The sequence below is a fragment of the Drosophila ficusphila genome, unplaced genomic scaffold, assembly GCF_018152265.1.
Source record: "Drosophila ficusphila isolate 14025-0441.05 unplaced genomic scaffold, ASM1815226v1 contig_286, whole genome shotgun sequence".
NCBI classification, from domain to species: domain Eukaryota; kingdom Metazoa; phylum Arthropoda; class Insecta; order Diptera; family Drosophilidae; genus Drosophila; species Drosophila ficusphila.
In genome coordinates, this window is record NW_025064189.1 from 4143279 (window position 1) to 4170189 (window position 26911).

Genomic DNA, 26911 nt, shown 5'->3' on the forward strand with positions numbered 1-26911 from the left:
CTCCCGGTCCACGGGTCGGCTACTTAATGCTTCGGTTATATTAAAAAAGAACAAACCAGAATTTATTTCCTGCAATTTCGCATACATACCTTACACGGCAAAAAGTTTTCCTCTGAATTTTCCTTGCTCCGCCTGCTGCTGATAATAACGCTGATGTTGATTAGGCTGATGATAATTTATTTCGAGTATTTCGTATGCATTAAAGAACAACATCTGAAGAATTTTCGCATATTTTCTTGTTTGTTTGCTTTTCTTTATGCCGCATTGTTTTGCTGCCAACTTTTGAACTTTAAAATGTGCGCATTTTTTTTTTTTAATGTCGAATGCCTGCATACCAAATGAAATGCCCATTTAAAGAAAAAATATTTGAAATAATTATTGCGAATTAAATTTTCCCTTTTCGTTCCCTTTTTCGATATCGCGCTCCTTGTTTTGTTTTTCTTTATCGTGGGCGATGGGAAAAGGTCTTGGAAAAATAAACTGTGTAAAAACTTTCACTTTTTCACACACACACACGCGCGAGTCGAAAAAAAATTGAAATTAAACTGATTTGTTGTAGCCCACTTGTGATTGTTGTTGTTTTCCGCTGTTATTGGTTGTACGAGATTTTTATGGTTGACAGTTCACTTTTTATGTATTTTCTGTGGCCAAAAGGGCCTGTAAACGTTGTAAGCAAAACACCGCAACAAACTTGCTAAAGGGCAATAATCTTTTTTAAAAACAAATTTGTGAATATCTATTAAAAAAGGCAATTCAAGAATTAAAGAAGGTTAGAGGAATATTTTAATATACAAATTTAGGTTTTAGTCAATGTGATTATGTAGTTTATGTAACGAAAACAACTGGCATTTTTCAATGCAAAAACTTGCTATGTAAACGAAGTAACAAATTCTTATGCTCAAAGAATTTAATGTGCAAATTGCTGGTTTCAAGGCAAATATCTATAAGATATTTAATGCAAAATAAATACTTTCCATGTTTCAATGCCAAATAAGTTTTTCTTAAGTCTTTATTATGTCTAATAAAATGTATTTTTTATCAGGTTCTGTTTTTAAGTTTAATTCACAAACAGAATTTGCAAGCTCTCAAGTCAATTTTTAGTCAACTTGATATGAATTAGAACTACGTATTTTTGTTTTAAGTTAATATTAGTTTTAACTTTAAAGTTTAATGTATTTCAAATTTAATTTTTTAAAGCATGCGAATGAGTGAAAGTTAAACAAAGCGCCGAGGTAATTGGAGAAGCCAAATTGCCGCGAATCAAGTGAAAACAATCAAATTAATTTGTTTGCTTTATTACTTTGACCCAGTGGCTCAAAGAGCATGGGTGGGGAAAAAAAGGGGGGGAGGGGCGAATCGTGTTGAGACTGACACCAAATGGCTGGCAATTTGCATACGAAATAGGCAAATTGGCAAAACAGAAATTGCAGGTGGGAGAAAAAGCAGCGAGCTTGCATAGGTGAAATTACATAAAAAGGCAGGCGTACAAGTAACAAATCCAAGCAAACAAAATGATTGAGAGGCATAAAGACACGCCATCGAGTCATCAATAGGACAGCAGTACCCGGAATTCATCTCTGACCTCCTGTCAGCCATTCAAGCCATCCAATCCCGAAACTCCCCGCCATGAACTCAATCCCAATCAGTCAGCAGAAATCAAAGCGCAAATCAACGCCCGGCAAAAGTCAAATTAGAAATCAGGAAGAACAAAAGAACGGAAAAACAACGACGAGTAAATGAGTCTTTGAAAAGCGAAACATAAAACACCCTTCTATAATAAAGGATGATAAATGAACTATTGCTGATTTATATTAATATTCTAAGAATTATTATTTGAATAGAAAAGTAGCAATTTGTGTCATAAAGTATTAGTGAAAGAAAAAATACTCATAATAATAAAACCCGCATATAATTAAAAACCATTTTTTAAATAAAAATAGGATTTTACTATTTTAAATGAAAATATACATATAAAAATATATATATAGTTTTTATTATTTTATTTTATTTTATTTTATACCTATCTTTTAATATATTTGTTCTGCCACATTTGTATTCCCCTCAGAAAATAACAACACATCCTTGCGTTAGAGTACAAAGTAAAACTAAATCATCCGTGGACAAATGAAGCGTCAAATTAGAAAATAATAAAAACAAGAATGTACGGCGAATCTATTGAAAATAAGTACTATATATGAAAATATATACACTGCGGGCGAATCATAACAAAAACAGAGATACTTCAGCCGGAAGCGTGCTCGTCGGCGGGAACAACAACAACAACAATGAGCGAAGGATACACGGATCCAAGGATTCAAGGATGCAGCCCGTGAAGACAGCCAAGCGGCAAAGATAAACCCGCATTGAAATCGCCAAATGAATGGGAATGTGGGCGGGGTCGGTGGGGGGGGCGGTAGGCGGTGGTAGGGGGTGGTTGGATTGAGATTGAAGTGGGGCGGTGGGTTACGGCAGACTGGCGGTTCAATTTTGCCATTGTTATTACTGCTGTAATACGCTTTGGGAGGAGATTACAATTTCTGATTACTTTGTTATTAATAAACACAAAAAGCGTGCCAAACACACGGCCACAGGCACAAAGATGCCCGTTGACACATGGGAAACATCTGATAGACATCCGATGTACTCATCCTGTGTGTGGCTTAGAATTTAATAGAACAGTGCGAAATTGAATTGAAATATTCGTACACTAAGCCTTTCCAAATAAATCGAAATTTACACTACTGTACATGATGGTATTATGTGTACCACAAAGTAAATAAAATAGATGTACTATACTGTATTTCAATTTTCAATTATCCCAAAAATATAACAATTTATTTGTTTTATGGAAATTTTTTTGTTTGCTTCGTTACAAGAGCAAATTTGCTTTTTACCATGTTTTATGCAATTTTAAACTAGAGCTCCACTTGAAATAAACTGATACAATAAAGAGGAAAAACAATAAAAGTGTGATTTACAAAAACTTTTAAGTCCACTATAAACCTACTTATGTTTCTCTGAAAAAATATTTAATCACTGTTTTAAACAAAAGCATTTGTTATAAAAACATTTAAATAGTTTCAAATTGTTTGTTGCTCCTGTTTTTCTGTATATTTTTTTTTATATAGAGCTAAGCCACATAATCTGGAATCAGAACTACCCGTAAACAACATCGTTTATCTATAAAAACCGTTAACAATGACATTTAACACCCAACCACCCACCAACTCCCCCTTTTCCCCTCCCCAATAAAGCAGCCTGTCTGCGTCGCGTTTATTTTATCATTTTTTGCTTTGTTAGGCAAAACGTTTTATTAATAAACTTTTCTGAGCTCAGGCCCACAAATCCGAACAACAAATACCAAACAACATGGGAAGCCCATTGGCAGGAAAAACGAGGGAAAATGCATTCTGTGCGGATGGAAATTCAATGGAGCTGCTAAGCCAACTTGTTGTATCGAGTTACTGCCATTGAATAAATAGATCGGATGGAATTAACCGAATGACAATTAAAAATTGAATTTCAAAATGACCAACAAGAAGCAGCTTACGAAGACAATTTTAACTCTTTGCCCAAACAAAATTGTTGCCAAATAAATTGCTTTTTAATTGCCAAAGGCAGAGAAACGTTAAGAGTTTTGTGCTCAAATTAAGTGTGTAAAATTTGTTTTCATTTGGTAAAGGCAATTTGATTTACAGTTATTTCGGTTATTCAATTTACTTTGCAATTTTAATGCGCCTTTAATAATTATTTAATTTTGATTTATTTGAGTTTTTGTGCCTATTAAATTCATTTTATTTACAGTCGGGTTTCTTTTTTCCTCATTTTGATTTACACTTGCAATGATTTGTGGGCAGTAATTTTTGGGAAGGTCACGGAGCATTCAGCTATGATTAATATTTGCTTATCCTAAACATTTTTGTTTTCTTTTTTGAAAAGTCTGAAATGTTTACAAATTAATATTGCATAATATTTGGATTAAATGCGCAATTAAAATTGTTTGCTTTTATTTGGTTTTTAAGAGTATTTTATTAAGAATCATTTGTGATTCAGATATTTTAATTGAATTGCTTTATTGTTTTATTTTCCGTTTGCTATTTGCGTTTCTAAGCCTACGATAAATACGTTGATTTAAACTTCATTAAAATAGAAAGTGTGTTTATTTAAATTTTTAGTTCAAATAAAATGGTTATTTTCGTATGTTGTTATTATTTAAACCAAACTTTTTATTTGAAACTATTATAAACTTTTTCGATTTTTCCGAGAGGTGAAATCTTCACGTTTTAAAAACTGCAACCAAATTAACTATTTATCTAACTAACCAACGTTTTATTTAACTAAAAGTTTTGAAAATTGGAACCAGCAACAATGACTCGTCAACTTGTTGTGTTATCACTTGAAGCCCGTTTCAGAAACTCGATGCTTTGCATTGTTATCAAGAGCTGTTTTATCCATTATCACACCACTGGCACCTCCCCACTTTCCCTCACCTTTCACACACTTTCACTTTGGCTTTGGCTTCCCTGGGCGATTTTCACAACATATCGGTTGGCGGAGAGGAGGACGACTCCTCGATGGGGCATTATCTTGTATCTATGGCCCTTCAAACGCTTTTCACTGTTGCTCGCCCCGAGTATCTTTTATCTCGCTCACACGCACTGTCTTCAACCCGGCAGCATTTTCCAGCGAATCCGTTCGGTTTGCATTCGGCAATCGTTAACCCGCAACTAAGTTGAATTTTCCTCGACGGTCGGCTTTTATGCGATTTTCCTCGTCGTCGCTTCGTCGAATGTTGAATGGCCAAAGCTTCGGCAGGCTTTTCCCACAAGCTTTTCCCGCCTTCAACACTCGACGAAACTCGGTCGATTCTCGTTCAATCAGATACTGTTTACAGGTGTTTGTTTTGGCCCCGATTTGTTGAGGTTTATGACCACCGAAAACGAAAAAAAAAAACGAGAGAAGAAAACAAATATCCCAAATATCCGGTCGAGTGCAATGCACTTGAAGCTTTTGGCATGGATTTTCTATTTGTTTTTCATATCTCGAGGGGAAAAGCGAGTGCGCAGTCCAAGAATCCGCAAACACTTGTTGCTTCGATTTTTTTTCCAACTGCGCGTAAAAGTAGGCAAGCAATTTTCCTGTCTTCTCGTATTGAATTATTCATAAGTAATTCAACAACAGCCAACCGCCGGAAACATAAAAATCCCATTTATATTTAGGCCCCCAAAAACACAAACATCCCGCCGTGCGGGAATAACATTTAAAACTTTTCAAATATTTATACGGCCAATTGGAAAATTCCTGAATTATTGAACTGGCTTCAGTTTGTCTGGGGAAATGGCGCTTCGGCTTTTCCAACTTGCGGTAGAACTTTCCCAATATTGGTTAATGAAAATGTATGCCAGGAGCCAACACGTAACGAAAACAATAAAACCCGACCACAAGCGGCCACAAATCAAAAGGAGGATGGGAGGTTGTGGAGCCAAAGGCTCACGCAGCAAGGATCTGGCAGCAAGGACCTCGCAGGACTGCCACAATGTCTCCCGGTGAAGAGTTCCCTGTTCCCAGTTCCCTGCCACGTTCCGTGCGCATTGTGAAAACATTTTTCTAATTTCCTGTCATCAATATAAATGAAATGTTCACGGCAGCAATCGACTCGTTACGAGGTAGGAGTAGGATTACATGGGTATATTCATGATGAGGGGTGACAGCGATTCAGGATCTCTCTTTAAAAGATTGCGGGAAGTTGGCGAAAATTGTTATATATTTAAATTTTAAAGCAGATTTCGAACTTTAAATCATAAAAACGAAAGCATAAATAATATTATACTTTAATGTTTGTAATTTTAAATTTCAATAAATAATTGTGCATATATAATAAGATAATGTGGTTATAATCATGAGTGATTCATGGGTGACTCCGTGCTGGCTAAAATAAATGTAACTAAACCATTCATTGAAATCCTATTCAGGTTATCTAAAATATAATTAAATAAAATATTACCTATTCCATTTAATTGAATATATTTTTAGCTTTCTTTTCAAATTCACTATCCACTTTTGACTACAATAAAGTACTGAGTACTTTTTATTCGTTTTCCCCAACCAAAGGACTTCTCCTCCCTTTTCCCATTGCGTGTAAAACCATTCGAGTCGTGAAAATATTTGTCTATGTATTTTGTAAAATTAAACAACAATTGTCGCACAGAACAGAACAGAAATTCGTAGTGGAATAGAGTGAGTGTTTGGGGGACTAGAAGCGGAGTCGCTTCACCGAGCGATAGTGGTAGCCATCGTCCAGGAGGGCGGAGGAGTCCTCCTCTCCGTTGGGCAGCTCCTCCACCACCGCATTGCCGTCCAGAGGAGGCAGGTACTCCTTCACGGGCAGCAGATCGGGAACCACGGAGGGAGTGCGATAGTGGTAGCCATCATCCAGGAGCACCGCGGACTCCACCTCCTTCTCGGGTTGCTCCTCCTCCTCCTCCACGGTTTTCACCTCCACCTGCTCCTGCGGTTCCGTTATGATCTCCTCCTCCTGCGGCGCTTCCGTGGTGATGATAACTGCCTCGGTGGTGGTGGGCTCCGCTGTGGTGGTTTCCTCGGGAATTATCACCTCCGTTGTGGTGGCCACCTCCTCCTCCTCCTCCGGCTGCTTAACCACAGGAGGCAGATACTCGTTGTTGAGCGGCGGAGGAGGCAGATAATCGCGCGGCGGCTGGAGGACATGGTTCAATGAGGCCGCATGCTGCTCCACCGGCGGCAAGTAATCGCGACTGGGCACAGGTGGCAGCACCACCGGGGGCAGGTACTCCAGCGGCAGGTGGCTAACATCACGGCGCACCACCGAACGACAGCTGGCCAGGCTCACAATGGCCAACAAAAGGCTAAGTACTTGCAGTCCCTGCTGTAAGCAAAAATATTATGGTAATAAAAAGAGAAAAATATGAATTTGATATTCAACATGCAAAAAAGGAATTTATATTAACCATTTAAAAATGTATATTAAGTATTTAGGAATTTTAGGAATTTTATTAAAAAGCTCAAGTTGAATTCATTTAAAATTGTGCAATATTCAGAAAAATCATTATATTTAAAAGGTAAATAAATTAACTCTATATCGAGCTATTTTTAATATCAACAGGAAATACATAAGTTCCTATTCGATTTTGTATACTGTTGATTTTCACTTTTAAATAAAACCATTTTTAAAACTTCAAACAGTATTTAAATTTACTTTCAATTTTACTATTATTTTTGTCTTGTTGCAGAGTCAATTCATCACATTTTTATCACCAAAATATGTTACACAATTGTTTCCACATATTAAATAACCGCCTTTTATGTCTCAAAACAAAAATAAAATCGCTAATATATCTGCACTTCGATTTTGGGCTCACCATATTTCTTGTAACTCGAACGCTTGCTTCACTTGCTCTGCAATCTGAATCTGGTTCTGACCTGCTCAATCTATTGGAGCTGCGGATGGGTTTTGCTGTCGCTGTTGAAATCATTTTAACTATTTATACAAAAAATTAGCGGGCGGGCAAAAGATGGTTCGATGGTCAATCGAACGCAATCGAACCGCATTAACACATTTCACGTCTTCAGACTTGTTCGAACTTCCAAGTTCACAGCCGGATGTTCGATGATTTTGGTGGTCATTGATCGTTAAAGATCTGAAGATCGGCTTATGTGTTTGCCCATTTGCCCATTTGCTGCCGCTGCTCTGCACTATTTGATTGCCGAAGAATCTGTCAATATTTTCGTAAGAGATTACCCCAAGCCTCGTTGTTCCCTTCCGCCATTCTACAAACACCACACCATATTTTCCTATATTTATGTTATTTTTGTTTCTATTTTTTGGGGGGGAGGAGGCCTTCGAAGCTCAGTTTCAATGTCGCCGATGTAAGGGGCCAATGTCAAGTGTCTTGGGCCATTGTAACAATTACACCGACTGCAGGCCAACAATGACGGTGCTGAAAAGTATATGAGTATAGCTCTTCGATCAGAATTGTGTCGGAGAAGTCACGCAAGGGATCGATGTAATTTGTTGCCCCATCATTCGACGGCAATTAACCGACTTATCGCACTTGACCGGCGCTGCAAACCAAAGTGGCAGTGGGTTAAAAAAAAAAAAAAAACAAGTGAAGAGGGCTCTTCAACCTTTTAAGCCAGCTTAAGATGAAATTGAAAACGAAACTCCCATTCGAAATCGAAATTCAAACGAAAATGAAACTCAGCGCAAAGAGAAAGAATCAAAATGAATGACAGCCCTATGCGATGAATGAAAGCCAACAGAATATATATTCAATCAAATGCCATAAACCAATCGAAGCTGTCACAAATCCATTTTACCAATAAAAATATTAGTCTACCAGTCTTCAGCAGTTCAGAAAAAATCACAAAAAGGGAAAATTTGTAACAGAAGCTTAACATACACTACACAACATAAAACATTGAATATTTATTGAAAACACATTTTATATATTTTAAATTTTAATAAGCCAGTTGGATTTGCTTTGGCACTAGTAAAAAAATCAACAAATCGGTGTGCAAACTTAAAAATATTTCACAGTTGGTTAGCAATAAATATACTTTCTAAAATTGTTGTGAAAAAACTATTAATACATTTTTATTTATTGATAGAATTGTGTTTATTTTGACACCTATATTTTGTGCTAATGAAGCAAATCAATAACAAGGTGTGTGAACTTCTTTAAAAAATGTTACAATGAACGGCTGTCTCAATACATTCTATTTATTTTTTTTCATCCCTTTTTTCCATTTATTTTAAAAATAGTTTTAAAAGCACCCAATACAAACCTTTTCTAAATCATCGAGACATCTTTACTATCCCCTTAAAAAGGGTATGCCAACATATAATATATATTTGCCTTCTCAAACATATATTTTTGCCTAGCTGCGCAGTGCTATCATTTTTTTGTGTGGTTCCAGGACACACAAAAAATAAGTCCAGCTCTTCTTTTATTTTATTTCTCAATGCGGCGGGCAAACAAAACAGCAAAACCAAAAAAAAAATCGAATAGAAAAAAGCAAGCAATTTTTTTGATCCGCCATTACGAACTGCCGAATATCAACTACCTTTCCTGTCCATTTTCCCCCGCAGTTCAATTCGATGTAATTTTTTTTTAGCTGGCTACGCACACCGAGGATTAGTACAAATTGAAAAACTTCCCCACAATGCACCTCCAGCCCCGAAAAATCTGATGGTTTTGCTCCACCAATTTTTCTTCGCCCGCAGCATTTTTCGTAATAGAAAAGCTAAATATTTAGTTAGGAATTTCAACTGAACTGCGACCACATGGATTTTTACCTCTCAGTTTGTTTGGAGGCGGCTTCGATTAAAATTTGCCATAAAAGTGGTCTAAAAAGTTTCCAATGCAGCTGTAGTCCTGGGGGAATGGTTTTAGTCGTAATTTTAAAGGGGTGAACTAACATTTACTGAAGCGGCTGCCGCGAGTGAGGTTCCCATGCTAACAAAAAAAAATATAAACACCACCAACACAACACTCCCAAACTGAACAACGAAAAAAGCACATTGAACAAGCCGAGAGGGAAAAACTATTCAAATTCGTCTAATGGACCATTCGACCAGCACTGTTTGCTGGAAAAAAAAAACCATCTGAACGAGAGCTGCTGAAAAAATTAAAGCTCGGGAATCCGCACTCTGGAAATTGAATTTAATTATAAGTTTTTCACAGACAAAAAAATGAAAAGTAAAATTCATTCAGTTCAATTACTGCTTCCCATTGAAAAGTTAAGGATTTACGGAAGGAATTTTATCAATGGATTTCGGGTTTTAACTTCAAATGTTGTTCCTTTAAAATAATCATATTCATAGAAGTTATTTAAAGCTTAAATATATAATTATATTTTTAAGGAAAGCTTAAATTGATAACTGAATTCAATAATTGTCTTCCTTAATTGTTTCATCTTTCTTTTGTTCTTTGACTGAAGTTTCCATATTCTTTAGATTGAAGCTTTCACTTAGCTCCTTGGTAAGTCAATTGCTCTAACCCCCACGAATCCCCTCGAAATCCTGATTGATGTTTGCCTTCTGCTGGTCTAAACTTCATTTGCATGCAAAACCTGCGAACTTTATAGCACACATAGTGCCAGGCAGTATATAGAAAACTGAACTGAGCAAAATGTAATCACGACATGAAATATGCAACAGAATTGCGGAGCGGGAAAAAGGAAAGAAGAGCTGGAAAAGCTGGAAAAGAGGATTCACGGGGGGAAAAAGGACATCGTGCAAACAGGCAACAAATTAGAGGCAATTCACGTGCCTGTCAACTTAACACATTACGCTCCAATTACGCGCCTCGTACGACGAAAGCTACGCACAGGAATCGCAGGAGGAGGAGGAGCTCCCAGGGAAGTCCTGTATCTAGTATCACTTTCCGCATAATAAAATCAGTCGGAGTTCGTTGGCTGTCGTCTTAGTTTTGCAGTTTGGCAGGATCGCAAAGGAGTGGCCCAATCGGCTTGGGAAATGCAATGCATACTAAGCAGTCAAGGAAGGGAACGAAACACGAGGACACACAGGACATCACTTATGCAACCGGCACAGCTGCAGGAACATCAAATCCTGGCCATCCTGGGACAAGCAATTCCAGAAGGTGTAACCCGTATAAAAAGCGGATAACTTTTACGACCTGGGGAAAATTTAATTACAATTTACAGGTTGACCTCTGTCAACCCTTTTCATCGGGAATAAAACACTCAAAGAAAAAGGAGGGACAAAATAAGATTATAGTTTGTACAGAGAACTGCAAAATATCTTTAAGAACTATTACTCATCTTAGTAAATATCTAATGAAAAATATCTCAAGTAATATGTCAAAATATGTCAACGTTGTCGAGAAAGATTTAAAATATCTTTTCCTGCCCAGAACCATAATTAAATTTCAAGTTGAACAAGATAAAGCCTACGGATTAAGGCAAATGGCCCAGAATTGTCAAGATAAATGTGTCTTTTGTGTGTCTCTATCGTTTTCGCTTTGGCATTGAACTGACCCCCAGATGAAACTCAATTAATTTTGCATTTCTTTTGGCCAAGTGCTGTGCCAGACTCCCAGAACTTCTCTGCCCTCGCCTTTCGGTTTATTTATTACATTTCATTCCCGGTTTGCTGTTGATTTGCCACGATTCTCTCTCGCAGTTTGGGTCGCATTGTCAAAGCGAATTTAATTGTCTCAATTATGCGCTAAATGTCGCCAGTTTTCCAACGGCTTCCACCAAAAACTCCAACCCAAATCAAGACAAGGTCAAGCGGGGCTGAATCCTTTTTCGAGGGGTTTCGGGTTGGGGTTTTTGAGAAACAGGAGACAAGTCGACGACAAGGCAACTTCATTGAAGTAATTTTCACCTCTTTTGGCGACCAAGAATTGAGGCGAGGCGACGACCAAATAATCAAGTGACTTACTAAAAAGTTAACGCAATTTTGTGGCAACTTCAAAAAGTTTCGTCAACCCTTTTTGTGGTGACTCCTTGTCGTTGCCCCAAGGAATGTCGCGAATGCCATTACCTCCTCCTCCTCCTTCTCCTTTTCCCTTTTCCTCATCCTCATCCTCATCCTTTTCCGGTTTCTAGCCAGCCATCCTGTCAATTCCCGTTGTCGCCTTCTTCACGCTCAGTTGAATGCACTTTTGTTCCTTCATTACCACGCCGCCAAAACGGACGAAAGGAGTAAAATCCTTCAGGCCTTTCGAATTCGGTTAGTTAAATGTCCTTTAAATGCTGTAGAACGACTCAACGTCTAATTTTATAATTATTATCGCATTTAAATTGTAATTTTATTACCAATGAAAGCGAAAAGTAGATAAAGTTAAAGCTTTAATTGAGTAATTGAAAAAACTGATTTGATAAATGCTCTTATAACGATTTTATGAATATGAATCTGGTAATGCAAAAACCAAATGTAAATATTATAAATCAAAGCATGCATTTAATAGTTTCTATGCCTGTTTATTTATTTGTCAGTAATTATGGGCAACTTTTTATAGAATTTAATGAATACTAGGCATACAAATTAAAATAGAGGTTTTATATTTGTTTTAATTAAAATTTATTTAAAGCGTTTGTTGTTAGTTAACAGTTATTTCAGGCTATTATTTAAGCAATTTTCTATAAGAAAAGCCTTTCCCCTTTTTCAGCGAAATTTTAAATTACGAGCCTCGTTTCCAAGCAGCCAGCTTATCAAAGCAGATGACACATGGCGATGGTGATCCCCAGAGCAGACATCGCATTAGACACACTTGCTGGCGTGTAATGCGGCGTATACGTAATTTGCCTAACAGGTAATTAAAAAACAACACACGACACACACCTGGCGGCCACCGAAAATTTTCATAATTTCACACTCAGCTGAGCAGCATTTTCGGTGCGGGAAAAGCGGATGGAATGGCTTCTAATCAAAAATCGAGAGTCCTTTTATCTATCCAAATATCACGCTGATATTGAGTGGCAAAAACATGCAAAGTTTACTTTTTTTCACATCACATTTTGAAACCGCCCACGAGCAGGAAAAAGTGGCATGTCAACAGCAAATTCTATTGCGCAAATATAGGAAATTGTACAAATATTGAAAGGGAAATATCCTGCGGCTTTCCAGGGGGAGGAAGCTCCTCTATTGACACGTTGCGTGGGTGTTCAGGATGACTGAATTTTCCACGGAAAATGGGAGTTGGAGTGTGCGAAAATGTGCGTCGTAATGAGTGGCAAGTGGAAAACTTTAATACCTCGGGATTGTCGGCCTTGGCCGCAGGATTTCCACTCCTTTGTCGGCGGTGGGCAATAATGTCCCTGTCCTGTTTTGGCCATGCGGTTTAAATTCCTCGTGTGCGTTATCGTCTTTCGCGGTTGACGTTTACACAATTTTACGCCGAAACTAATTATATTAACTGGGCACAAAGTGGCCGCGCTCGAACAGAATCAGTTTATGTAATGCATATGAGAGTGCGCTCGACATCCTCGACGTCCTTGTGGCCTCACCAACAACAAGTTGCAGCGGCAGTGGGTGTGTAATTTCCAATTAGTCTCAATTTACGGCGCTGGCCAAGGCGACTTGCTAAGCGCAGCATAGGAATGTGGCAAATTGCTGGAACAAGATAATCGCCAAGTGCCAGCAACAAACCTGTCCCAAAACCCAGGGACACCTTATATATACCACCGCTCCACTTTGGATCACAACCACTAAGCATTAGATAAGAGATATCAGTCTTTAAATCCAACAGGTTAAAACAAGAATAAAAACTAAAAGAGTATTCTGTATTATAAGATTTTAATATTATAATATATTAAATAAAATTGTTTACAAAAATCCAACCAATTTATAAGATAAATATATTTATTTTCTTAAATACATAAAGTAAAGAGGTAATGCAAAAAATTAAAAGTAAGAAAATATACATATTATACATATTATAAACATAATTTAACAAAAGGTTGAGCAGTTAGTCATAATAAATATAAGTTGTTGCAACAAATGTTCTTATTTACCCTAAAATTTAGAATTATTTTACACTTTGAAATTTACTTAATATAAATGAATTTTTTACTTAATTTATTCAGAAGGTTTCTATTAAAACAAATTTTTAAAATTGTAATATTAATATGCAAATTAGACCCGAAAACTTCTTCAACATATATTTTACCTTGAGTAGAACCCCTCTGTGCATATTCACAAAATTACCTCACTTAGTTCCTCTTTGATTTCCGCTTGCAAAACTTTACCATTAAGATTCCCCAGTTGCCCCAGTTTGCAACACAAGTCAGATGTTATGCCAACTAATTAGCCCGACAAATGATGGCTGCAAATTTAATTGAAACGAATCAGCCGCTTAACAACTTCCACAAACAGAGGAGCAAAAGGACGTGGACCTGGCCAATATGTTCCGCCGGCACTTTTCCCGCTGGCCATGTCCGATGTCCGACTCTCAAAAGTCATTTAAAGCAACGCCAATTGTTGCCATGTTCGCCATTGTCGAGCAATTATTTCATATTAAAATGTGCAGAAAACAGGAGCGAAGTGAAAGTGAAAACAAATGGGCGAATAATTAAAAGTAAATTGAAATTGGAATGCGTCGAACGGAGCTCGAAATGTCTGCTGCCCAGCGGACCTAATTAAAAAAATATAAATCCAGCCACCTAAGCTGCGGGGATTCCCCTACACTTTCCCGCATTCAAATTAAATTCACAGTCAGAGTTTAATTGAAACAAAGTCATTATCCTGGCGGACAGGCTGTTTGCGCTGAGTGTCCTGTTCAATGAACTCGACGAAATGCTGCAGCTGCAGTTTTCCCAAATTTGTTTGTTTTTTAAAGTAAAGTAAAGTTGAACGGAAAGTTGGAGGGTACATCTAATACATATACATTAGCAGAGTAAAAAAAAGAGGATATTTAATATTAAAAGCATTATTACAAAGAATTATTTAAATGTATAAAATGGAGTCCTAAAGCAAAATAAAGCTCTAAATAATCTTTCCAGAACTGCAGAAGATTTCTGCTACAGTCCCAAGTAAGATTCATTTCTTTCAGTGTACTGTCTGCTTTTCGGTGTAATTTCAGGTGTAAAATCATTTGTGTCAGGCCGACAGACCCAGTGCTTCCCCTAAAATTTCGCAAACAAACAGATCGACAAACAAACAAACCTGCGGAGGGCAAGGCAAACAAAATCAAATTGTTGCTGTTTGTTGACCTATGCACTCCACCCCCTGCCACTCCCATTATCAAGGAGTCCCCCAGCCCCCTTCGGACTGGATCCTTATTTGTTTTCATTTTCATTTCTTGGCAAAAGATTGCAGGAGAAGGGGAGGCGGGGGAGAAAAGCGAAGGCGAAACGCTTTTCGGTTGCAAGGTGTCTGGGGAAATTAACAAAGCCGCAGGTGCAGTGCCCTACGCTGAAGGAGGGTGCCTTTCAAGGCCTGTCCTCGGTTGATTTTTAATGAAATATGAATGGGGGCATGAACATTTTGAACAGCAAGCGCCACAAGCCAACGAACTTGCCGCCAGAATCTCCGGCTGAACATCACGCATACGCAACGTTGAGCAGCGGAACAATAAATTCCATTCCTTAACCCTTTTTTTTGTTTTTGCCCAGTTAATTATCACAAGCGAGTGCACAGCTAATTGGAGTTTAACCTTTCTGCCGCCGCGATACTTTTGGCATTTTTATTTATTCACCCTCGCCGGTGGAATAATAATTTAAACCTTCAGGGATTTTTCTTAGCTTCCTGGTACAAATACCTGCATAAAACGGACCACTTAGCCGCCTTTTTTCTAATTGCCAAAGCTTCGATTTTATATTGTCAACGGTCTGCTTAGTCTCTCTCGTCAGTTGGCAAATATTTTTTGGCACGCCATTTCTGGCTACATAAATTTAAATTGAATTTTAAAAATTCAGAAGCCCAAGGAACACCTCCGAAAATGTTTGCGTGGGTGTGCGGGTGTGCCTAATAAAACGTTTGCTTTGCCATCGATTTTTGGCTTGTTGGCTCCGCATTCCCGTTCCGAGTTTATAAATATTTATGCTTGGCGCTTTTTGGGGCGTTTGCTGGGTTGACAGCGATGACTAGATGGATGGGATGTGGTAACTATAAGTTAATGCGAATAGAATCGGAAAACAAGGGAGTGAGTGATTGATAGAGTCCTGCGGTCAAATCTCTTCAGGGTTTCCAGAACGTTAATGGAACTACAATCAAAAAAGCATATACTGTCTATGATTTCAGTTGATAATTGGAAGTCTTGGAAACAAAAAATGGTTTAAAAATATTTAACAGCTTTTCGGAATATATTCAAATTGAAAAATATATTTTACAAACCTTAAAAATTATTTACTTTAATAGGATAAATAAAATATTTCTCAGGAACTTGCAACAAATTAAAAAGGGGGAAACATTTTCTGGTTTATATATAATATCATCAGGTCATCAAATTCATTTAATTTTACATAATACCAAATGGCAGATTTTATAAACATTTTTAAGACACAATGAAATTCTTAACCAGTAAATTAGATAGTATTAAATAATTTTATTTTAAAGCCACATCTCCTGTTCCTAAACCACATTCGCTAGTTGATTTATTGCCAGCTCTTCTTTTAAAGCTCATCAAATAGCACCACCCACGAATTCTCGTTTCCACCGGCGGCAACTCATCAATTTTTGAACAACTCCGACAGCCAAAAACGACTTTTGGGCGCTTCAAATAACCAACTGGCAGTCAACAGTCAGCAGAGCAACTACAACAATTACTAAACGACACATGTAACGTGAACCGTGGCTTAATTACCTGCCGCAAGCTGTTGCCACTAACAACATATGTATTTTTGGCCAGAACCCTGGAAAATTAAGGGGTCCAACCCCGACCCCAGTCGAGGGATAGATAGAGGATGGAGGTCCTAGGAGATCAGGACCCAATTCAATTAAATTGTCACAAGCCACAGAATGAGTGACTTGGATTTATAGTCCAATTAATTGGAGCGACGTCAACGCAAATGCAAAGTTAAATGATTGCAAATGCTTGTCCGCGTCGATAAGACGGATATGCTGGTTGGCTGGTTGGATGGCAACGTGCAGGCAAATTTGTTAACAAAAAAGGATTTTCATGTCGAGATTTGCCAGCATCCAACCGCCACGCACAAAAAAAAAAAAAATACCAAAATAAAGAAGAATTCAAGGAAGGGAAAGTAATTTAAATTTGTAAATCGATAGGCTTGACGGTCGCCGAACCCTTTTTTTTGTTGGTTTGTTTGTTGGTTTTCTCTTTTCTTTTTTTTTTTTTTTTTGTACGTGCTGTTGTTCCCATTTAAATTTTATAAATATTTTAACTTAATAGATGCCAGGCGAGCGGTTGCCCACGGCGCCTAGAAGTCCCAGAATTTGCATAAACTAAACAGGAGCACGGCCTCCACTCCTTTTTTTATTTTTTGGTTTTCGGCTGCCACTCAAGTGTTCAAGTGTTCTCTATTTTCAACTCACGGCTGTCCTTTTTGTGAGCCTCGACAAACATTCTCGAGTTGGCTGACGGAGGAGCCGCGGGCGTGTTTTCCAACCCCTTTTCCTTCTCCTTTTCCTTTTCCCCGGCTTACAGGTGGAATTTTCTTTCGGCTGGAGGTCCTTACAGCGGCTTTAACGGCTAATGGTAGTTGAATCGGTGCTGGGCTCCGGATTTGGGATGGATATTGAACGGGAAACGGTGGAAAATGCTAAAGCGATGGTTGGGAAAACAAATCGATAAAGAAAACGAGTTAAGATTAGTAATAACCGAGTTTAAAGATATATGTTACATTAAAGAAATTTTTATTTAAGTTACAAAGAAAAATTTTGAAAAAGATAATTACGAAGTTTATTTTTTTATAAATATTAAATCCAGATAATATGAAGTCACGACTTTTATTCCATATTATATAAATATGTTTTGCTATATTCTATGTATCAAACATCTATTTATTTTTATTCCATATTATATAAATATGTTTTGCTATATTCTATGTATCAAATATCTATAATAACATTGCTTGCTATTAGTAATATTCGTATATACCTTTAGGTTAGAAGAGTTTATAATCCTAAATAATAAAATATTGTCTTTAAATAAGTATGATAAATAAAGACATCTAATAGATTTTTGTTTTCAATTTTCACTTTTTTCCTCACTTTGGAGTCCTCGGTGATTCGTTTCATTGACCCAACATGCAAATTGACTGCGAAACAAACTGGCGAAGAGCCATCTCGCCACCCAAATAGACACGGCAAAAGTTCTACAATCGTATAAAAAACGAAATCAGAAGTCCCACACACACACACACATATATATAACACACACACTCTCACACTGAAATCAATGAGCCCCGCACAATTTATGGCTGAACATATCCTATATGCCATCTGCCTGTTCTTTTTGCCGCTTTTCGCTATAAATTATTCCCCTCGAAGGGCGAGTAAAAAGTCGGCAGATACAACACACCACCTCATCCCCTACCTCATCACCCACCTCCGCCTCCTTGCAAACATAAAATATTACACATGAGTGGCTTTTATGCAAAGAAGCTGGAAGCGAGAAATGTGGCAGGGGCAGTGGGCGTGGCAGTGGCAGAAGACACGCCTCCCCCAGACACTTTAAACTTGGCTAAGCAACAAGTTGGACGAAGGGCTTTCTCCACTTTCCACTTTCTCCACCGAACGGAAGAGCGGGAAAAGCGGGAAGAACGGGAAGAATTATTGCGTTGCGGGAAACTTAAAGAGCCAGCGGAAATTGTTGCCGCCTTTTAGGCCGACGACCTGGGAATGATTTATGGTCCGCATCCTGCAGGACGAGCGGCTTATCCCGGCGGGGAAAGTACAAATCTCTGGCCACCCGTTCCGAATGCGAGTGAAAATGGTGTGTGGTTCGCTCGCTCATTAACAATTCATTAAACGCCCCACGAAAATTAAACGCTAAGCTAAACAGGGCCAATTTATCCGTGGCACACAGGATGCCAAAATTCGTTTTCATATGTGGTTGTTAAATATAAATATGTCCCTGGAAAAGTATTCTTATTAGTGGGGTTACTAAAAATCAAGTTTATACAGAACTGGTGAAGAAATAAATAGAAGTTAAGTGGAAATTATTCTTGAGGTAGCTCAAGGTAGTTTAAAAGCTGAGATTAATATACATTTCAATGTAATAAACAAACAATAATAAATATGAATCGGTTTTTTGAATCAAGTTATTCAACGTTTTGTGGTAAATAAAACATTTCATATTAAATCAAAGAGCGTTTAAAAGACAATCAATTTTTATCCACCCAAAAGACCGCAATTGAATTTGTTAAATTTAATATGTGCAATTATGCCTATGACTATTTAATGAGCCTGGTGTTTGGTTAACAAAAGGCAAACACAAACGGGAGGAAAAACAATCAATAAATAATTTCCGCAACAAGTTCTGATGACAATTTCATTGGCTGTGACAGTTACGGTTGGGGTTTTATATTTTCCATGTAATATTTCCCATTTAAATTATGTTAATTATTCATGAGCACGAAATTAGCCGTGAGAAAAAACGGGCAGAAGAATTTAGCTGAAAAACAGAACGAAACCCAAACTGAGCGAATTTCAAGAACCCTCGAGAAGTACTTCCGTACGTTTCGACGGCCCAAGAAATTAACACCTCAAAAATATATATACGTATATTTAGAGCTACGAGAAAACGTTATAAAAATAAGTGAAATAAAAGTGAGGTGCTGAAAGGTCAAGACGACGAACGAGGGCCAAAAGCTGGGCCACTTGACATTGCCCAAAGCAAAACTGAAGCAAAACTGAGGCAAGGCGAAGCCCCCAGAAGAGCTCTCCACTTTCAAGTGCCTCCCTCCATTTGTTTCTGCCTCTTTTTTTGGTTTTATTTTGTTTCTCTAATTATGGTCCGGACTCGGAGTTTTAGCTATAAATTGAGCAGCTGGCCGTTGGCAAATCATCAATCAGCTCAGGCAACTTTCAATTGCAACACGCAAATCGTCAGCCCAACAAAGCAAACTTGAAAAATGGTAAGTCCTAAAGGATTTGAAAAACCAAGGATTAATTAATTTCAGAAAGGATTATCTAATTTAAATATTAGTTTAACAAAATACAAACATATAAAAAAGTGTTTCTAAATAAATTTTTTGCTGGCAGTTTATCAATTTTAAATAAAAAAAACATGGTTTTTAGAAAAGTATCAAGTTTCTGACATCAACAATTATTTCAAAATACTGGATTTTAATTACATTTATTTTGGCCAGTCAAAAATTCAATACCACAAAAAAATATAAATGACGAATCAATATAAAAACAAAAATATATTATATTGCATCAACAATTAAACAGTAAATCAAAGAGATTGAAATTATTATTATAAATTAATTTACTTAAACAACCGTTTAATAACTTTCTTTGTTTTCCAGAAAATCTTCTCGCTTGGTGGTGTCCTTACCCTTTCCGCCGTGGCCAGCGTGGCTCTGGGAGCTCCCCAGCTGGAATCCCGCTTCCGTCGCGATGTCTCCGAACTGGTGGATCCCGCCGCCGCGGAGTACCTGCCTCCCTCGATCACCGAGGCTGTGCTCCTGAATGCCGAGCCCTTGGAGGCTGAGCTCCAACCCGAACCGGAGGTGGCTCCAGAAGCTGAACCCGAAGCCGAAGCCGAAGCCGAGGGCACTGTCCTTGGTGATCAAGGATACGAGTACCGCACGGTTCGCCGCCTGAAGCTGCGCCACCGCAATCGCCGGGATGTTTCCCACTTGCAGCCAGCCAGGCAATACTTGCCACCCAGCAAGTCCTACTTGCCACCAGCCCAGGAGGCTCCTGCTGCTCCTGCAGCTATTTCTGCTCCTGCCGATGACACCGAGGAGGTGGTGTCCGCCGCCGAGCCCAAGGTGAGCAGGGAGTACCTGCCACCCACCGAGGCTGCTCCTCTGGCTGAGGAAACCACCGAGGTAGCTGCTCCTGCTCCCGAGGAGCCTGTCGATGTCCGTGTGGTGGATGTGCCCACCGTTTCGGGGCAACTGCTCCAGGACGGCTACCACTACCAGCAGCCAGCTGCGGTCCCAGCCGAGCTGAAGGAAGCCGCCCCCGAGTACCTGCCTCCCAATGAGGAGGAGGTGGTGGTGGTGGAGGGTCCTGCCGGAGGAGAGAGCGCCGTGCTGACCAGCGATGGCTACCAGTACCGCGCCATCAGGCGATTCAGGTTTTAAATTTCTCAGTTTGCCAGCGGTTTGCTTGCGTTTCTTTTTTCCATCTTTTGATTGTTGTTGATGTTTTTTAATTGCTCTGAATAAAAGTTAAATTTTGAACAGTATATAAAAGGGTTTATTAAATTACAGAGGGATACAAAAATAATTGATTTACCATTGATGGTTGAGGAACTAATATTATTTATTGGGTTGTTTCAATCTAAATCTAAGATCTAAAAAGTGAAATGTAAAATAAAACCCAATGCATATTTAAACAGTTTACAATAGTTATTGGTGAGCGATTCAATTTTATATGATTTTTAAATTTTGAAAGGTAATATAAAATATAATATTCCCTTACCTTTCCTATTTAATTTAATTCGAATTTTTAAACAGCTTTAAAAGCAGCGAGTACCTTGTAGTTGTTGTTTCACCTAATTTATTTATTATGCATGCATATTAAGTATGCAATGATGCAGCAAATCAGTGTAATTAAAATGAACCAGCAAAAATGGAGAATGGTGAAGAAGACATGTGTATATTTATCTGCAAATTAATTTCTCTCTCCCAATCAGCAGCTAAACATTCTGGTTCTTTGGCAATGCAATGAAATATGCAAATTTGAACTTTAATTATGAGTAGAATTACAAGTCGAATAGGTTGATACTAAACCACAGCTACTGTTGAATGAACACACATTCATCTATTAAATCCAGACTTGATTAACGAATTCCTTAAACAGTCAAAAGCCTTTCGCATCTATATAATTAAAGTCAACAGGGAGATTACCTCTTCCGTAGCCAACTCAACATTACGTATACGCCCTGAGTGGCTGAAAGTCAGTTGGCTTATGTTGTACATTTCCGCCTTGTTTAGTGTCAATAAAAAGGCTTTACATGTGAGTCACCAATTAGCTGAATTTATGCCCGAAGCCTGCTGCTGCTCCTTTGAAGCCCGCCGATATGAAAATCATTGCAGGATTTTATATTCACGTGCTACCCGCATCCTGCCACGCCCACTTGGTTGCCATGGACGCCTTTGGACGCTTAATTAATGCACTTGCGCGTTAACTCGACTCAATATAAGTGGCGAAAGGAATGGGTTCCGGAGGAGGAGGAGGAGGAGCGGCATTAAGTGCTCACTCAAGTTAAATTACTTTGACGGACGACATCGGTGGGAATAAAGCGGGGGGAAAAGCAGAGATAATGACCAGCTCGTCATCTTTACACACTCACTGCTCCGCTGGCCAATTTCAGCTCGCTTTCACTTCCTCCATCACTTCCTTTGCTCCTTTTCTTTTTTTTTAATTATGAAATCAATAGTGCGAAATTCAATTAAAATCTTGCACTTTTCGCTGCACAGGCGAACGATTCGAACCGAAGACGAGGGAATCGCAATTACATTCCAACATCTGTCCAAATATGATAAGCCCGAGCCAACATTTTCCGCATGTTTATTTTCGGTCGAAGGGCCCCAGGGAATCGGAGGCGAAGGCTTGGACCGAGTTGCCAGTGACAGCCCGCTTATTGCATATTAAATCGAGAGGCAGCGGCACAAATCAGCAATCCGGAATCGGGAGTCAGGAGTCAGGAGTTGGGAGTTGGGAATCCGGAATCTGCCATCGGGATCAAGGAGACGAGCAACAAGCGGCTTCAATCGTTTTGAGTGCCCGCCCGGAAGGACATTTGCGTTGGCGACAAGGAATAACAAAACCATCAAGTGGGGACACGCAGGAAAAGTAGAAGGGGCACTTCGGTGTATTTGGCTTAAAGAGACGCCAGCGATGGGAAACGCTGCTTATCGAAAAGGCAAAAACATGTGATTGGGAAGGCGACTAAATAGATGTTCCAAGGAGAATCAAGAACAACGCATATTCGTATAAAATTCAAACTAAATCTAACAACTGAACAATTAATCAGAGTAAATGTCTTAATCTACCTGTAAAACAAAGTATTCAAGTTTAAATTATATTTAGTCGTTGCCTGTCTACTTTTCAATTCACTCTTCTTCTTTCTCATTAGTGTCACCAGAGCTTTACAATGTAAAGCTTACATTACAAATAATCGAAAATTTATTTTAGACTAAATACCTAGTTCTCACATTTTCTTCCAAATAATATTAAATTCTTAAACACCATTTTCACACTTAAATTCTTACAATACCCTTCCCGAGAGTACTTAAATTTTAGTTAGAAGGTTGTAACTAGTAAAAACCAAATTAAAGAAAGAAAGACAGTTTTCGCCAAAGAAAAACACTTAATAAAAATATTTCTTATATAACTGGATTACTGGTAAATCTATTACATTTAGTTTAAGGATCCAGGTACCTACTAACTGGTATATTAAATACATTGAATATTGAAAATTGCTTTCACAGTTAAAACGGTTTAAGGCATCATCACCAAATCTTCCAACAAAGAATCTCCAGCTGAGTTCAACTTGGTTTAACCTTTGTCACCACCTTTGAGATACAAAAATAAAACTCCTGCCGAAATGCCACACCTCAAACTGGGATAAATCAAATTGGCCTCGGGTAGTCAATTTTACAGGCAACAAGAAAAAAGGCAGCACTGCAAGTGACAGTCTCGCCCTGTGAAATGTTATTAAAAATTATTATGCATATTTATAAATTTAATTTGTGCATTACAGCGCTTTCTGACAGATAACACCGAGAATGTACGAGTATTTTATACTATATGTGCGGCAGACAAGGGCAGGGAAATCACTGCAGGCCATTTGAGTGGAGCTCGTAAACGGCAGGAAAAATTCATTCCACCACAGGCTGCGTATGCAGGATATTCCTCTTTTGATATCCTTCCCTTCTCTCTCTCTCTGTCACTTGGTTTTCCCTGTGGTGCACATTTCATACACGCTTTGTCTTTCGAGCGGAGAGCATAAAAAAAAAACAAAGGATGCCAGGATACGAGATACTTTCGCACAGACGGTCGCCTGTCAAGTGCCGCGTTTAACGGTCGTCGAGGTGGCGTCCTTAACCGAAGGATATGACGTTTTTAGGGGGGTTTCCCTGAAGGGGAAGAAGACTCCTTCGGTTTGGGGCACCGCATTCGCCCTTAATCAATGTCTCCCGCTAATTGAGTGCTAAAAATAAAATTAAAATTAAATGGCTACTTTTGTGAACTTAGGCTGAAGAATTTATGAGCCCAATTTGTTCACATTTTAATATTAATTGTGTATAATTTTGGAAAGAAGGCGGTTACGTGTTCTGTTTATATGATTTATTAATTAAAACTGGTGAATGCTATAAATAAAAAAATACACGTTGAGATGTTACTTTAATAAATTACCTTCATTCAAAGCAAACTCTTATCATTTATTTAAAAATTATTAAAATTTATATTACTTAAGACAAGAGCAATTTTATACATTTGTTCATTCCTTTGTGTAATTATCGCTTTTTGTGGAGTTTTTAAAACCATTTGCTGCGTTTTAGAATCGCTGAAGTGCAAACTTTTTCGGACTTATCTCCTCTGCTGCTTTCTGACCATCATTTGATCCGGGTTAATCCTTGCTGTCCACCACAGGGTCTCAACTATTCCTGGCCCGAAACGAACCCTGCCATCCTTCCATCAGGAACTCGTTAATGGCCATTCATTTGTGTGTCAGTCAGCTATGAATAAGCAATTCCGAGTCCTGCTCCTTCTGACCACCGCTGCAGATGAAAGTTTTGTGGCCTCTGGTCGGATTCCAACCAGCAGCAACAGGCAAGGCCCAAAAGGGTTTCCAGCATTTCGCTGTGTGTGTGTGTGTGAATTAGCCAAGTAGCAGGACATCCCAGTTGGGAGCTTTGAAGTGCGGCAGGTAATTGGTTAATTATTAGGCCTTGTTTGCAAGTCCGGTTTTCGCTTCGGGCAGCTCAGTTCAGCAGGAAAGCAATGAAAGCCAGGATAAAGTTTATTGGATAGCAGCAGCCTCAATTTACCCAATTGAACAACTGCCAGTTATGGAGACCACATTTTCACATACTTAATTAGAATCCATCAATCTTACTATAAATTGAACGCATTTATGTCCTTCTTTATTATAGTAAGGTAAATTAAGACACTCTTATTTTGTAGTTGATGATGGTTTATAAGTTTAAAAGATAAATCATTTGCACAAAACTTCAAAACGTAATTAAATTAAATATTTTTTTTTGAGAATGTTTCCAATTAAATCCCAAGACGAAAGAACTTGTAAATTGTAATATTTAAGATTTTAATTATATTAAAAATTGATTTTCATTTAATTTTTTACATCCGGTTTTTCTATTATTTTTTTTACCAAATTGTTGTAAGGATACCTTCATTTCGGCCTGTAGGAATAGCTTTTTACGATCTCGACTGCATTTGCAGGTGAAACCTCAGCTTTTGGGGACAATGCCGAAATGAGAACGAAGCCAACACTGCTAGTAATCATTTTTCACTGGAACTTTTCATTTTCATTGTCCACAGACGAACACACAACCCACACACACACAGGTGTGTGTGCCTTGCTCTTGACTTTTGCGTTAGAAAATTAATAGCCTGACCACAGAAATTCTTGTAAATTTCGTTGGGATTTTGTCCAGCTAGGAGAGAACATTTTGCGTTATCAAAGCAATTTTCTTCATTGTTTGCTCAACTTTTTTGTAGTTTCTGTTTGAATTGGCCATTTTAATTAAGTCAGAGTGTTTGCTTTGCATTTAAAATGTGCACAAAAAAATGGACAAGGAACAAAGTGTAAACATTCCTCAGTAAATATTTTTGTTTACGAAATATTTCTGGCTTATGCACTCATCTCGATGCAATCTGGGTTTTTTTTTCTACCATTTAATTCCATTCCACCAATTCTCAGCCGGATTTATTATTATTTAATCATTATACCGAACGAATGAATACTTAATGAGCGGGAAAATGAGTCGGGTTAAGTTAAGTTGAACTTTAAAATTTTAAATCACCATTCAATTTTCAATATCTCGATGCATATTATTTAAAAGAGTGTCAGATTGATATTATTCCCAATATTTTAAATGTTTATTAAGCAAGAAAGTAAAAAGTTTAATGGACAAATCATTTCTTATAAATGAGCTTGTCTTTAAAGCCATTTTTTGTATTTACAAGAGAGTATTAAGCTAATGAAAAATAGAAATTGAGACAAATCCCCGGCTATGCCTGCCACCCAGAAAAATCGTTGAAGTTGGCTCGAAAAAAGTGGCGCAAGAACACGTGCTCCTCCCCCAGTCAGGTGAACTACAAGGACACTCAACTAAATGGTGCGAATAGTGGGCGTGGCTTTAGGCAGCACCTGAGAAGTGGGCGGGGTAAAAAGCCGTCAGTTCAGATGCCCTGACAACGCCCAAAAGACCAGAAGACGAAGGTGGCTATACGGCGTACGAAAAAGCGAAATAAAAAACGCATATTGCGTAAATTTCGATGTCAAAGGCGGCGAGCAGGTCACAAAGTCGGTTTTGGATTCGGATTCGGATACGGAATAGGGATTCGCAGGCAGCCAGGACCGAAATCGACGGCCAGGAGCCAGGAGTCGGGAGTCAGGTGCGTGTGCGGCACTTATGAGTGGCACTTAGTCTGGCCTAATACCCATCATTAGAGCATTTAACAGGAAACACGTGACGCTGCATAGCAGCTAACCTGCCTCGACCTGCCCCTCCCACCTATTTTCCTCCTCATCTCAGCCGGAAAACTCTGAAACAGTGGCAGTCGGTGGAAAAGCGCTGGGGTGGGTGCACTTTAAACCCGGGCCTACGGTTTTCACACCCCAAAAAGGATTTGTCAACTCTGGCTGTTCAAGTGGGGAATACAGGACGGCAAGGAATGTCCTGGGGGCACAGACACAGTGGTCGTAGATGCCGCGCTGATTGCGCTCCGGAAATGTAAATAATTTCGAATTGCTTATATTCCTAGGCTCAAGATACAAGCCACGTGGATCAGAAGAGTATCGGCTAATAGGTTGGAACCTTTACAAATCAAACGACTGGAAATATGAAATGAGCAAATTAATAGCGATAGATGTTCATTATATAACGCAACTGGTTTCTACAGGCAAACTGCTGGTTCACCTCAAATTACCCTAAAAAATCTGTGATTATCTACAGCGTCTATTATGTATAGTTATCCGGTTATAGCCATTATTTATTTTATTATTTTAGAATATCGCGATTCTATAATTCCTTTTGGCTTTACAGCTTAAACATTTGGCACACAAAT

At 38.4% G+C, this 26911-nt stretch overlaps 3 protein-coding genes across 5 annotated transcripts in view; 1 reads left to right on the top strand and 2 right to left on the bottom strand.

Annotated features, from left to right (window-relative positions):
- The window catches only part of LOC108089374 (adenylate cyclase type 5), a 43312-nt gene extending 38591 nt beyond the window's left edge, over positions 1–4721 (bottom strand). The window contains exons 1-2 of one of the 3 annotated variants that reach the window (XM_017187552.2): positions 4660–4721; positions 90–327 (exon numbers count right to left, since the gene is read on the bottom strand). The gene's annotated coding sequence lies outside the window, so the exon portion shown is untranslated. Of the gene's footprint in view, positions 1–89; positions 328–4490 lie in introns of all 3 variants that reach the window. The other 2 variants (XM_017187551.2, XM_017187550.2) reach the window with 2 other exon arrangements.
- A 1432-nt stretch (positions 4722–6153) lies between these two features.
- LOC108089350 (pollen-specific leucine-rich repeat extensin-like protein 2) lies at positions 6154–7476 on the bottom strand. Its single transcript, XM_017187530.1, has 2 exons — positions 7398–7476; positions 6154–6904 (listed from the first exon to the last, which is right to left on the bottom strand). The coding sequence occupies exons 1-2, from the start codon at positions 7398–7400 to the stop codon at positions 6254–6256; spliced, it is 654 nt and encodes a 217-aa protein (XP_017043019.1). The 5' UTR covers positions 7401–7476; the 3' UTR covers positions 6154–6253.
- A 12010-nt stretch (positions 7477–19486) lies between these two features.
- Positions 19487–20802, top strand: LOC108089351 (fibrous sheath CABYR-binding protein). The gene is made up of 2 exons (XM_017187531.1): positions 19487–19548; positions 19945–20802. Exons 1-2 carry the CDS (start codon positions 19546–19548, stop codon positions 20728–20730), a joined length of 789 nt encoding a protein of 262 aa, XP_017043020.1. The 5' UTR covers positions 19487–19545; the 3' UTR covers positions 20731–20802.
- Positions 20803–26911: the final 6109 nt, after the last annotated feature.